The 12,671-nt window shown below is 40.4% G+C and overlaps 1 protein-coding gene across 1 annotated transcript in view; it reads left to right on the top strand.

The window, feature by feature from the left end:
- The first annotated feature begins 3,137 nt into the window (after window positions 1-3,137).
- Window positions 3,138-12,671, top strand: part of Dapp1 (dual adaptor of phosphotyrosine and 3-phosphoinositides 1) — a 47,147-nt gene continuing 37,613 nt past the window's right edge. Inside the window, exon 1 of the mRNA XM_046458812.2 lies at window positions 3,138-3,385. Within this exon, the coding sequence (XP_046314768.1) occupies window positions 3,285-3,385 (101 nt within the window). The 5' untranslated portion in view covers window positions 3,138-3,284. The remainder of the gene's footprint in view (window positions 3,386-12,671) is intronic.

The raw sequence follows: 12,671 nt of genomic DNA, 5'->3' as shown, positions 1-12,671 counted from the left end.
CAGAATTAAGAGGAGAAATGGAAGCCTTTCTTTTGGAGAGCTGACTTGGAAGGGAAGAACAATGGTCAATTCTCTCTTTCTCTACTGTTCCCTGTTCCACTCGAATACAAAACAAACATTTCTTCTGTTTCATGGGTGGAGAGAACAGGCAGTGAGTGACTGAAGGTCCCTCAACACTGAGCTGTAATCAACTTGGTCCATAGTAACCCCAAGCCAGGGTTTTCCTTCTCAGATTATATCCTTTATTTCCCACCTACATAAGTAACAGAGAAGAAGAAGCCATATTTGGTCAACTGCAAAAAGTCAACCATGGGAGGTAAGAGGACCAGGTCTACTCTGCGGGGAGCTCGAGCAGGACTGACATTGATGGCAGTCAAGTGAAGAGCAGACATGGCAATATTTGAGCTTTCTGTAGAGATAAATAAGTTAGGAAAAGATCAAGAGAGTCTTTAGCTATATGAAGAAGTTTCTTTTCAAAACTTATCCTTAGAGGGATACCAACTGTCAGAAGCTCTTTCTTCTAATGAAGTTCAAATATACCCAAAATAACTCTCCACAAATTCTCTAATTTTTTATGAAAAATTTTATAATTTGAATGTGATGGTAATTCTAGGGCAGGTCTAACATTTCTTTTTTTTTTAATTTTTTTTAGCTGTTGATAGACATTTATTTATTTATTTATTTATTTATTAATATGTGGTGCTGAGGGGCTGGGATTATGGCTCAGTGTTAGAGCGCTCACCTAGCACAGGCGGGACCTGGATTTGATCCTCAGCGCCACATAAAAATAAAGGCATGTGTTGTGTCCATCTACACCTAAAAAAAATAAATATTTTTTTAAAAAATATGTGGTGCTGAAAATCGGACCCAGTGCTTCATACATGCCAGGCAAATGCACTACCACTGAGCCCCAGCCCCAGCCCTAACATTTCTTGATAAGTAAAATATTTTTTCAACAAAGAAAGCAGGGGAAGTGGCTCAGGGGTAGAGCACTTGCCTAATGTGAATTCCTGTGTTTGATCTCTAGTGTGTACGCACACACACACACACACATACATCATATATATACACATATACACACACATACATATGAATATTTTTGTACTCATATATGTACATACACAAAAATATATGTGTGTATAAATTCATATATATAACATATACAAACACACATTTTTTTTTCAACAAAGAATAAGATGCTCCAAGATTTTTAAGACGAACTTGATCATTTATGTCCATTTCGTGTCTAAGGCCAATATGGAAAAATTCAGTGCTGTGAATCAGCAGGATTGAAAAAGAGATTATTGAAACAGCGAGTGAAGTATGTGGTTTTCAAAAATATACCTTGGGAAGGGATATGAAAGCAAAAGTTGAAGTCTCTTTAATAAAAATAATTATAATATCTGAAAATCTAATGTAAAAGCACATTACCAAATATTTTTTACAAAAGTCCAGTATTTTGTTGAAACCATTCAGTAATGCTATAGCAGATAGTACTGCTAAAATATTAAACGTGTAGAGAGTGGGGCGGGGGTGGCAAAGAAGGGAAGGATCTCTGGAAAATAAAAAAAATGACAAAATGGGGGGATGACATCAAAGGAGAAGGCAGTAAAATGGGATGGCTAAAGGAGAGAAGAAGGCAAAAAATTGAAAAAGAATAAGAGGTCATCTGAGCAAATTCTGCTACTTTCCTCCCCACCCCCAAAAGACAAGTTAACAAAGAGGGAAAAAAACCAGAATTTGCTAAAATGGGAACGAAATAGATACTAAAACACTAAACAAAGGGCTATAGAAAGGGAACAGGAAATCTGGTGCTCAGGCCGTTCCCCTATCTCTACTGTGTGCACATTTGGTAACTCCCTGGCCTCTGTTCAAGGGCACAGTTGATTCCTCTATGAAAAACCTGTAGCCAAAAGAATTTTAAACGTTGTTGTACCATCACGTGCATGTGATCAGAGCTTACTCGACCCAAGCTTTCCCTAGATACTCAGGAAAAGTAAGCCAGGGTTGCACAAACCAATGGGAAACAGAGGTCACAAGGAAGAATTTTAAGGGTGGAATGACACAGAAGTACAGAACAGCCTTTAGCGAGCATCTAAATCCTTTAGGAACCACACTGCTGTCTTGGTGTCTGTCCAGCAAAGCAGTCCTCCTCATACTTTAACACACTGGATAAACCCTGAGTTCTACTCTCTTCACCTGGCTAATGCTGCTAATTCTCAGACCACACTGAAAAAATAAGTTATAGAGCATCCTGGTGAACCTGAGTTAGTCAGGTCATGGCGAGGTGGTGGTGGGGAGGGGTAGGCAAACACACACTCATACACACACACACACACACACACCATACACACGAGTCAGCACCCAAAAGCACATTCTTTCCAGCAGGTAACATACAGAGATAAGGACAGAAGCAACATATATTATTCACTCATAACTGAACTTTGTTCTATTTCCCAAGGATTGAGTCTCTGCAGTTACCCTTTAAGACATCCAGGCAAATAGAATTCTCCTCTATTACACAAATATAGACACAAAGACATACCAGGTGTAAGTCCAGTGAATTATAGTATGTCCCATTAGGTGAACTTAAAAATAACCTCTATAACTTTTTCCTACCTTCTTTTCACCCTATTCCTCTTTCATGGAAGAAACATGTCTCTGAGTAGTCCCAAGCTGAGTATCAAGGGTATTTCAGAAAGTTTTAGTGATTATGCAGAAATATCAAGACAGTGTTAAAACGTACACTTCAGGGCTGAACTGATAGTTTGACTCTGATTTCTCCACCAGCTCTACAGATGTTCCTGACATGGAAGCTTCCTTAGTGCTCCTTGTGTGCATAAGAGAGAAAAGAAAGAAAGTGAGTGAATGAGTATATTCATTCTCCCTAAAAACCAGAAGTTATAGTTTGGCCCATAGTGTTAGGCAGAAGTTATAGTTTGGCCTCATGGAAAGAGTTTGAACTAATGTCCTGTACCAGGTGGATGGTCCCCTCTATGTCTCTGACAGAAACTGCCTGCCGGCGATGTGTGTGGGTGTCCCAGGTAGCTACCTAAGTTTGCATACTTCCTGACTGACAGAACACTCCTGCCAGAGCCTCAGGGCCAGGGTGGCAGAGTCAGTGGGAGGAGTAACCAAGTTTCACTTCCTCACCGTTTGGAGACTCACAGCCACAGCAGGCTCCCAGTTCACCCGAGGAGAAGAGTCTAAGGAGCAGCTGAGCCCCTCTCTCCTCTTCCCCACAGCACCTGGCAGGGGCTTCACAGGCGGACGGAAGGGCACGAATGGGCAGAGCAGAACTTCCAGAAGGGAAAATGAGTACCCAGGATCCCTTGGATCTGTGGAGCAGATCAGATGGAGACGCTGAGCTGCTTCAGGACTTGGGGTGAGAGAGAAAATCCTCTTTTCAAAGTGTTTTCTGGGTGAACTTAACCCCTACTCCATCCTGAAAGCTCAATTAATGATTATCCTTAGCTCTTTCTTTCTCTCTGCCACCTCTGTCTTCTAAACTGGCCACTTTATTTGTCTGTATGTGTCAGGTATCTTCCCTTTAGGGGCCTAATTCTGTTGTAAAAACAGATTATTTTTTCCAAATGTGAAAGCAGATAAACATAGAACATGGGACAAAAGTCAAATATTGGACATTCTTTAAAAATAGGGACAGAATTGGGATGTGTGAGTTGATGTTGCCTAGTCAGTTGATATTGCTCTGCTTTACAAATAAATGTGCTCTTAAAGACTTTTGTACAGTGATCTGTTGACAGGCTGTTGCTGGTAAGGTAAACAGAAAGCCTACCCTACTGTAAGTGAGAGGGACTTTTTCTAAAGAGAGAGAATGAGGAAGTTTTTGCCCCAATCTCATTAGTTTCTTTCTCCTCACACTGCATTCATGAGTTCTTTCTTGTATGTATATCTGTAGGGGCAACTTTGAGCCTTTTAAATACCAATAGAACAGAATAAAACTTCTGCCTCAAATAGGTAAGTGTAGGTAGGTGGAGTCATCAGAGTTCTATTTTAAAGAGGGACTAGATGACACAGCTCATTCAGGATATTTACTTCAAGAAACAAGTATTACACAAGAGAAGAAAAGGGAATTTTCTAGAGAAACCAGACCTCCCACCTAATGTACTGGGAATAACCCTGCGAGACTGGTTTTGACACCTGCATTTCCAAAGAGGCCAAACCTGTACCTTCTGCCTGGGTCAATAGCTCTAGATAGATCTTCACAACCCAACAATATAGAAACTGTTGTCATCTTCTTACAAAGAATAAAAACAAGCACCAAAGGGGAGTTTGAATAACTTGCTTATCTTTCAAATGTCAATGTCAAATATCAATGAAATGACAAAGCTGGGATCCCAAGGGCCATGTCTTTAACCAAGGAAAAACTGAAAAAGAATTGTATCTTTTTGTGTTGTATTACTGTGAAATTTCTCAGTGACTCCTTTCCTTGTGTGTGTGTGTGTGTGTGCTGGAGATTGAATCCAGAGGCATTCTACCACTGAGCTACATCCCGAGCCTTTTTTATTTTCTATTTTGATTCAGGGTCTTGCTAAGTTGCTGAGACTGGGATGGGACTGTTCATCCTCCTACCTCAGCCTTCTGTGTCACCCAGATTACCGGTGTGCACATCATGCTCAGCAGTAATTCCCATCTTTAGATTTTAAAACTGAGGTCTCAGAATTGATCTACCTTCTTATGACAAATCAGATGCACTAGGTAGAATTTTCAAAAGGGAAACTCCTGCTACTAGGAAGTCAGAGTTCCATAATATCTCTGTCCTTCTCTATTGAATCTCCAAAGAGAAAAGGTAAAGGCCCCTCCATGAGCATCTAAAACAGGTATCACTAAATCGAAGTGCTCAAGCTAGACTTGGGGTGTCAAAACTATATTGAATCATTAAGCTCTAAGGCTTCACCCTGTTTTGTTATCTATTGACAGCTCACTGTAGTAAGAAACCCCAAGGGAGAAGAGAGACAGAGAAAATATTCAATTTTGGCCCTAAACTAAACAAATCCTTAAACCCAAGATCTGTGCTTGAGTCCTATTGGTGCACACGTAGATGTCAAAGGAACTGTAGGATGTCCCTGTAGACCACTGTGCTGCCAGGAAGAAGACACTATAGATAAATTCCACATTTCCTTCCCTGTGAAAAGAATAGACACTCGATACTAAGTCCAGAGTCTCCAAGAAAAGAAAAAAGTAAAAAAAAAAAAAAAAAAGTGCATTTGTGTCTAGACTTCTTCTTTTCAGAAAAACTGGAAATTCATTAAGCATATGAGTTGAGTTTAGTTTTAGTTTTTTTTTTTAAAGAAAAACATGGGCAAAACTACAGGTTGTAGTTATCTGGGGAAACTGCTTATCACTGTGGTTCTCCATCTTTGCTATGCGCCAGAACAACCCAAGGAGTTTTGTTTTTGTTTTTGTTTTTAAATTCCTGGTGCCCAGACTACACAACAGACAAATATTCTTGGTATCTCTGGGAAAAGCATTTCTCTCCAAGTGATTCAAAAGTGAGGCTGAGACTGAGACTCACAGCATAGAATATTTACTCTCAAAAGCATTGAGTAAGTGTGGTTTTATTATTTACTTTAAGTGTGTTGGGTGTGTACCTGAATCTTCAAATCACTAATAAATGTTGTTTTGTTTTGTTTTGTTTTGTTTTTTGGGGGGAGGGGTCATTTTGGTTAATAACTTAGTTAAGGTATATTTTACATACATAAAATTTACCATTTCAAGTGCATAGTTCAATAAGTTTTATTAACTTTAAGGAGTGATATAACCATCACCATAAATAAGCATTAGAACTTTTTCATTCCACCAGAAGAACTCTCAGGAGCATGGTTCCCCTAGGGTAGGATGGGGAGTAAACAAAATCCTGATTTCTACAGTTTGTCTATTTCCCCAATAGAGACAAACTCAAGCTATTTGCCTCTACCAAGGAATGGACAAGTTCAAACTGCCAAGGGTTTAATATTTTTAATATTAATATTTGCAAATCAAATATTTTACCATTAACCTGAGCCAGTATTTAGCCTTCTAGCACATCACTGATATGCTTTTCATAGGTAATAATTTAAATAATCCTGACAATGACTTGTTGCCTTTGACAGAATTGTGAATCTAAATGAAACTTGTTCTTTGAAGCTTTAACTTACTGAGGGTATTGTCTGGATCAAACCTTCTGATTAATTCAGTTTTTTAAAAAACTCCATAAAAAATGATGTCATGTAATTGATAGATAAAAGGTAGATGGTTTTATTTTTTAAAAATTATTTATTTTCATTGGTGCATTTTAATTATACATAATAGTGACACAGGGCTTGGCAGCACATACTTATAATCTCAGGGGCCACAGTGGCTGAGGCAGGAGCTTGAAAGTACACAGCCAGCCTCAGCACGTTAGGAGGCCCTAAGCAATTTAGTGAGACCCTGGGCCAAAAGTAAAAAGGGCTGAGGGATGTTGCTCAGTGGTTAACTCCCTTTAGGTTCAATTCCTGGAAACAAATAAATAATAATAATAACAACAACAACACGTAATAATAGGAAGGTATCTGACTTTAATGACTTAAGTTTTTAACTATTTTCAGTAGGTTATTTGAGTAGTTAGGTAAATTTTATGTTATATTTTTGATAGCTATACACATAATTTAGTGGTTAAATTATTTTAAAAAAGCATATATCAGTCTTAGTTCTATTTTTCTTCAAGCTCTAGAATATATAAGTTCTGTAAATTGAACCCTGAGCTGAAGTAAATTCATCATTTTCTTTCCAAGTCACTTGCTTAGAGCACAGGATTATTATTCTCTCAAGTCCCTAAATCAAGCAACTCAGATGCATTTCCATCCCTGTCTCATTTATAGTGTCAGTCCAAAAGCATTTATTTTCTTTCAGCCTAAGTGCATTACTGTACTGAAAAGCGAAGGAGGAAGAGGGGAGAAAAAAAAACCTGTCCTAAACTGTGGCTCAGTTTCACTTATACTTTAATGGTGTGGGATTAGGGGGAGTGGGGAGGGGGTGAGGCCTGTTCCCTAATGTGCCACCAGTGTGAACAATTGTGGGTAAGAAGCAGACAGAGATTGTGGTCAGGTCTTCTCTACTTTCAAAATCAAGACAGGGATTTGGCGCAGGGATGGAGGCTGCATTCAGCCCCCTTCCCCTGGTCTCTGCAGCCTCTGGCCAGACCCAAGTGGCCAAATGGATCTGGCAGCTCCCCTTGCCCAGGACCCCCAGGACCCCCCACCAATCCCGCTGGCTACTTCTGTTCCCCACTAGAAAGGAGGATGGGGACTAGTAAGCGCTCTGCATCCAGTTCTTCCAGTCTTATTTTGTAATGGATTAAGAGCCAACCTTTGGGGCTGGGCTGGGGCTCAGTGGTAGAGCCCTTGCCTTGCACACATGAGGCACTGGGTTCGATCCTCAGCATCACATAAAAATAAATAAATAAAATAAAGATATTGTGTCCATTTACAAATAAAAATATATTAAAAAAAAAAAAACGAGCCAAACTTTGAAGATGCCTACACAAAGCAGCCCGTGTTAGATGCTAGAACATACCAGCTAGCTGGGTTGGATCAGCTGGACAAGAATAACATAGAGCCCTAAGAGAACAGCATAGAAGAACTAGTGGAGGTTTCCTGGTGGTCTTCTCAGCCCCAGATTGGCGGGGGTGGGGGTGGGGTGTGCAGTTAGAAGATTCCTGTTTTGAAGACAGATTCTGAGTAAAGGATGATGATGAGTTTCCAATGATTTTAATTGGTAGTAGGAAGAACAACAGTTGGCATGGCAACTTAAGGTACATAAATGAAAATATCAGCAAAGGTTAAGATGTATATAGATTAAGCTTTCCATGAATTTGCTTGAGATATAAGAGTATTTCAAGAGCAGGTCCTTCACCAGAAACAATTTGGAAAGCAAAATACAGGAAAGGCTGACGTTATGTCAGTTTGTCAGACTTCCTTAAGTTACTTTTAGCCACCAACTACCAAGAAAAGCCCTCTGCCCCTCACAGTTTAAATCACAAGGGTACCACTCTGGCCCTAGACCAAAGATCATCGTGAAGCCCAGAAGCTGGCTAATCCTTCCATGAAACTAATACAACTGTCATTTCCAAACCTAAAGGAAACACTACGGCTGCTTTAGAGATTATCATATTCCTTTAAAAAAAAAGAAAAGTGTATATACATACATACATACACACACACACACACATACACACACAGACAAATTCTGTGTATAAGGACTTATGTTTTTTTAAGCTGTAATTTTTAGCTTCTGGAATTACATGGCCTGTTTCTCTAATAGAAATACAGGGAGCTGTTTAAAAATTTAAAATGTTATGTCACCTCCAGTTAACCTTAAACACACTCTAAAGGAATCTACAAAGTTCCCCTTCTGTGAAAATTCTGTCATCTTGGATTCTAAAAATGGAAGGTGATTCTTCTGCGCTGTTGGTAGTATGTAACTAGTATGCAGTAGGCGCTCCTCTTGAGTTAATTGAGTTTCCACTTCAGTTTTTGTGTTTTCTGTTCCTTGGTGGGTGACTTCCTTCTCCTTACTCATGGAAATCCATGCCCCCCCCCCACCCCGTTCTCCACAGTGGGCGGGGCTGCTCTCCAGTCTTCCTCTCTCCTGTGGGTCACCTGTTGAATGGGGACACTAGGCAAGGCACCATGGGGAGACTGAAATAAGGGAAAAATATCTGTGCGGCGACAGGAGGCAAGGCAGGCGTAGTTAGAATGCTCTGCAGTGTGGGCTGGGGGGCCCCAGCAGTGGCCAGAGAAAATGCTCCCTGTGGTGGTATGGACGATCACTGGAAGCAGAGAAGATGGTCTTGTTTGTCAGTTGAAGTCAGAAATGGTGACATTTGATACAAAAAAAAAAAAAAGGACAAAAACCCCCAAGAGTCAAGGAGTATAAGTGGCAAACATGCCACAGAGAAAATAGAAGGAGCCCACAAAGCTTCAGGCCACCCAGTCCCTGGGACCCGTCTGGACCAGTCCCACCTTGCTCTGTGAGGAGCTTCCACCCCATCTTCCCCCTTGTACTTCTATTTTCTTAATGGACTCTTGGGCCTTTTTTTCTTTTTAAGCCCTGGATTAATTTCTGTCTTTTACAATTCCCCTTAGGCTAAATAGATAAATAGGCTAAATTCCTATTTCGAGGCCATAAACTTCTGGCTCTTCCTCCTAAAGTGGACCTGATTGAAACTAGCTATGGGGTACGTGAATGGGCAGGGTCTTAGCTCCCTGTCTAGCTCACCTCCAGCTCCTCTGTGGTCTGGGTCTCCCCCGGAGGCCCTGCCACTGGTGCCTGCCCACTTCTCTGTTTAAAACCAGTTACGCCTGAGGAAAGCAGAAGAGCCATCGTCTAATTCATCTTGATATCAATGATGTAAGAAAATATTACTTGTTAGAGACACACGTTGAATTATTTAGGGTTAAAGTAGCCTGATGTCTGTAATTTCAAGCTGTTTATCAAAAGATATGTAGATAAACAAAAACATGGCAAAAAGTTACAAACTATTATAACTAGTCTGGCGTAGTGGGATGCATGCCTCCTACCCCAGCCATTTGGGAGCAGAAGGATTGCAAATTTGAAGCTGACCTCAGCAACTTAGTGAGACCATGTTTCAAGGTAAAAAATAAATGGGCTGGTGATGTAGCTCAGTGGTAAACCAGCCCTGGGTCCAATCCCCCATACAAAACAAAAACAACAACAACAACAAAATTATTCTAACTAAACTATGGGGCCTGGGGGTGTAGCTCAATGGTAAAGCATTTGCCAAGCATGAGTGAAGTCCTGGGTTTGATCCTAGGATGGCAAAAAACAAACAACAAAAACCCTCCCTATCTGAAGCATTGGTTTTATTTAAATGTGGGCATTGTTTATTTTACTATTTATACTATTTTCTACTTTCTTGTATATCTAAAATTATTCACAATAAACAGTTAAAATTGCCATAATATATATTCATTATCAAAAACTAAAGGAATAATGCATTAAAAATATCAACCATGTTCTAGCAACTAAATTATATTGTCCAATTATTTCCAGTTTTGTAAAAATATTTTTCTGTGAACATACACACTCACTGACACACACAGATTGAATTGCAACACTGTGGCAGTACTATGTGCATAATATTGCTCTTGCTTCCTGGTTGTATACTTTTCATTTCCTTCTCTGTCTCAGAGCAGTTGTGGGTTCCCATCTTGGGCCAACCTGCAGCCCTGTGTCAAAGTTTGGATTTTTAAGTTGGTCCAGATTCAAGAGGGCCTGAAATAGATTTGTCAATGAACAATATGGAATATTTGCAGGCATGTGGAATTCCATGGTCATCATGTTTTATTGTGAGATAGATTAATTTTGGGCAGTTGAGCATATAGGTGGCAGTGGTCCAGAGCCAAGAAATCTAATTAGGCAGTTTACAGATTGGTGAATGAGAAACTAGAGTAAAAATTGATCTGGAACAGCAAGGAAGGAACAGGAGCGGAAACCAGTAATTCCATTACGCTAAGAATGATAAGAGATTAACATCCAAACAAAACTGGTTCTGCTTTTGTGTATTTTTTCAAAATGAAATCAAAGATATTTTGAAAACCTTAATGTCTCACACAAGAATTTTTAAATTTGTTCTTTGTTTTATCACTATAAATTTCTAGAGCTGCCTGGGTTCCATGTTACTGTTCTATTTTTATTTGCTACTGGTACTTAGTGTTTTGGATTGATTCACCAAATAAAATTGGAGCCATTTTGCAGATGTTAATCCTGAGGTGCTAAGGGGTTTGGCCATCTGTTTCTCTTCTCCTTTTGAGGTGAACCCCTTAGGAACCGAGCAGAAATGTAGGTTATTCATCTTTGTCCTCTCTATCCTGGCCTACCACTTGACAAAGAGCAGATGTTTAAGTGTTGGTTGAATTGCTACAAGTTGAGTCGAAGCCAAGGCCAGAACTCAAGACTCCTGACTCCAGCCCATGAGCTGTCCACCACACCAACCTGGTAATGGATTTGCATTCATCACCCCAGAAGCATTCAGGCCCCTCATGCCAACACTTTTTACTGATGGGATAAACTGACATCAGTTAGAGGTATCATCTGAACCACAGACTAGCAAAGAGGTAACCAGTAAAACAAGGATCTGACTGTATTTTTTACATCCGCCAAGACTGGGACTCTTTCCTGCAGCTGTAGCTTCTTGAAAGTGTCTTTCTCTGTCTCCTGTACTAACCCACAATGGCAGGTTGTCTGGCAACCACAAACCAAAGACAATAAACTCAGAACTAACATTTTATGAAATATAGGGTACAAGAGTAATCACTTAGTAATCACTTAGCAATCATTAAGTGAAGAGTCAACTAGATTTCATTCAAAGCCCCTTCCCCACAAATCCCTGCCAAGAATCTCTGGTTTTGAATCCCTGCCCATCCCATCTAGGCCTTCTCAGATTCTTATTTGTGGAATGTTTTTTCTAGTCCAAACCAGGCATTTCCTGTACCCAACCACCAGGATTCATGATGCTCTTCGGGTCTTGTAGCCATTCCTCCCCTGTGCGTGCTGCTGGGAATTGAGTAGGACCTTTGTTGTGACGAGATGCAATTTCCACTCCTCCTTCAAGTCAGTGGCCATGTCTATCCCTCAGGTCACTCCAAGTCACAGGCTTCTCTGGATGTGCCGACCCATCTCCGGATAGGCTCTATAAGTCTGCCCCTACGCCTACCTACCTGTGGTTCTCTGCCTGCATCTCCAGTTCACTGGGTCTGTATGTGTGTGTCCTAAGTCACTGTTTCTAGTATCTTTGGCTGTTTGCATGAGCCTGTGGGCCTTTATCTGTTTTTGTTTTTATGTCTCTTTCTATCTATCTGTGTACAGTTCTTTGATAATTGTGACTCTGACTCTTTGTGCCATTCTGTGTCTCTGAATCTCTGATTCTCTATTCTATCTCTATCTCACTGTTTCCATCCCCCAGAACTTCTGGTCTCATTCTTCAGACTCCTTCAAGAACAGGTTTTTCCTGGTCTCTAACTCCCACAGAGTTCTCTTCTCCCTTCCAACAGGGCCCTGACTCCCACCAGAAAACTTGGGACCTGCCTTTAGCTGATGGCTAACATAGTTGGCTTTTGTCATCACTCAAGTCTGTTTTCTAAAGCCAGGGACAGATGGCCTCACCATTTAGCTCTGCTAGTAGCATTTGTAAATGTGGGCATTTACAATAGTGATCTAGAAAGGCACCACTGTGCTGAGTCCATCACAGAAACATCCCTTCTGAAAAGATTGTCCCACATCACACTATGCCTGAATGCAGCCTTATTAGAAAACTTTCCTGATCCTTGGTTCTCTCTGCTTAAACAGGGTCCATCACTCTGATCAGGGGAAAAATAAGCTCACACCTGTGAACATGTGACTTCACATGCTTACAAAGACAATACCATCTTGTCCTGGATATACCTAACTATGAGACCAATCATAGGACCAAAAGCTCTTGAGCTAAATAAAACAGTTCCTTATCCTAAACTCAGGATTTCTCTTGCACAGAGGATCAGGAGCTTTATCTTTCACAAAGTCAAAGTGTCCAGCACCAACTCTATAAAAAAAGAAGGTAAATAAAACAGCACCCAGAAAATCCCATGGAATAACTCAAATGCTGAGGTTTTATTAGCCAAGTAAAGATT

This window comes from Marmota monax, unplaced genomic scaffold, assembly GCF_021218885.2.
Source record: "Marmota monax isolate L192 unplaced genomic scaffold, Marmota_monax_Labrador192_F-V1.1 WCK01_AAM20220418_F8-fsc00002, whole genome shotgun sequence".
In the NCBI taxonomy this organism is placed as follows: domain Eukaryota; kingdom Metazoa; phylum Chordata; class Mammalia; order Rodentia; family Sciuridae; genus Marmota; species Marmota monax.
This window is presented reverse-complemented; position numbering and strand designations above follow the sequence as displayed.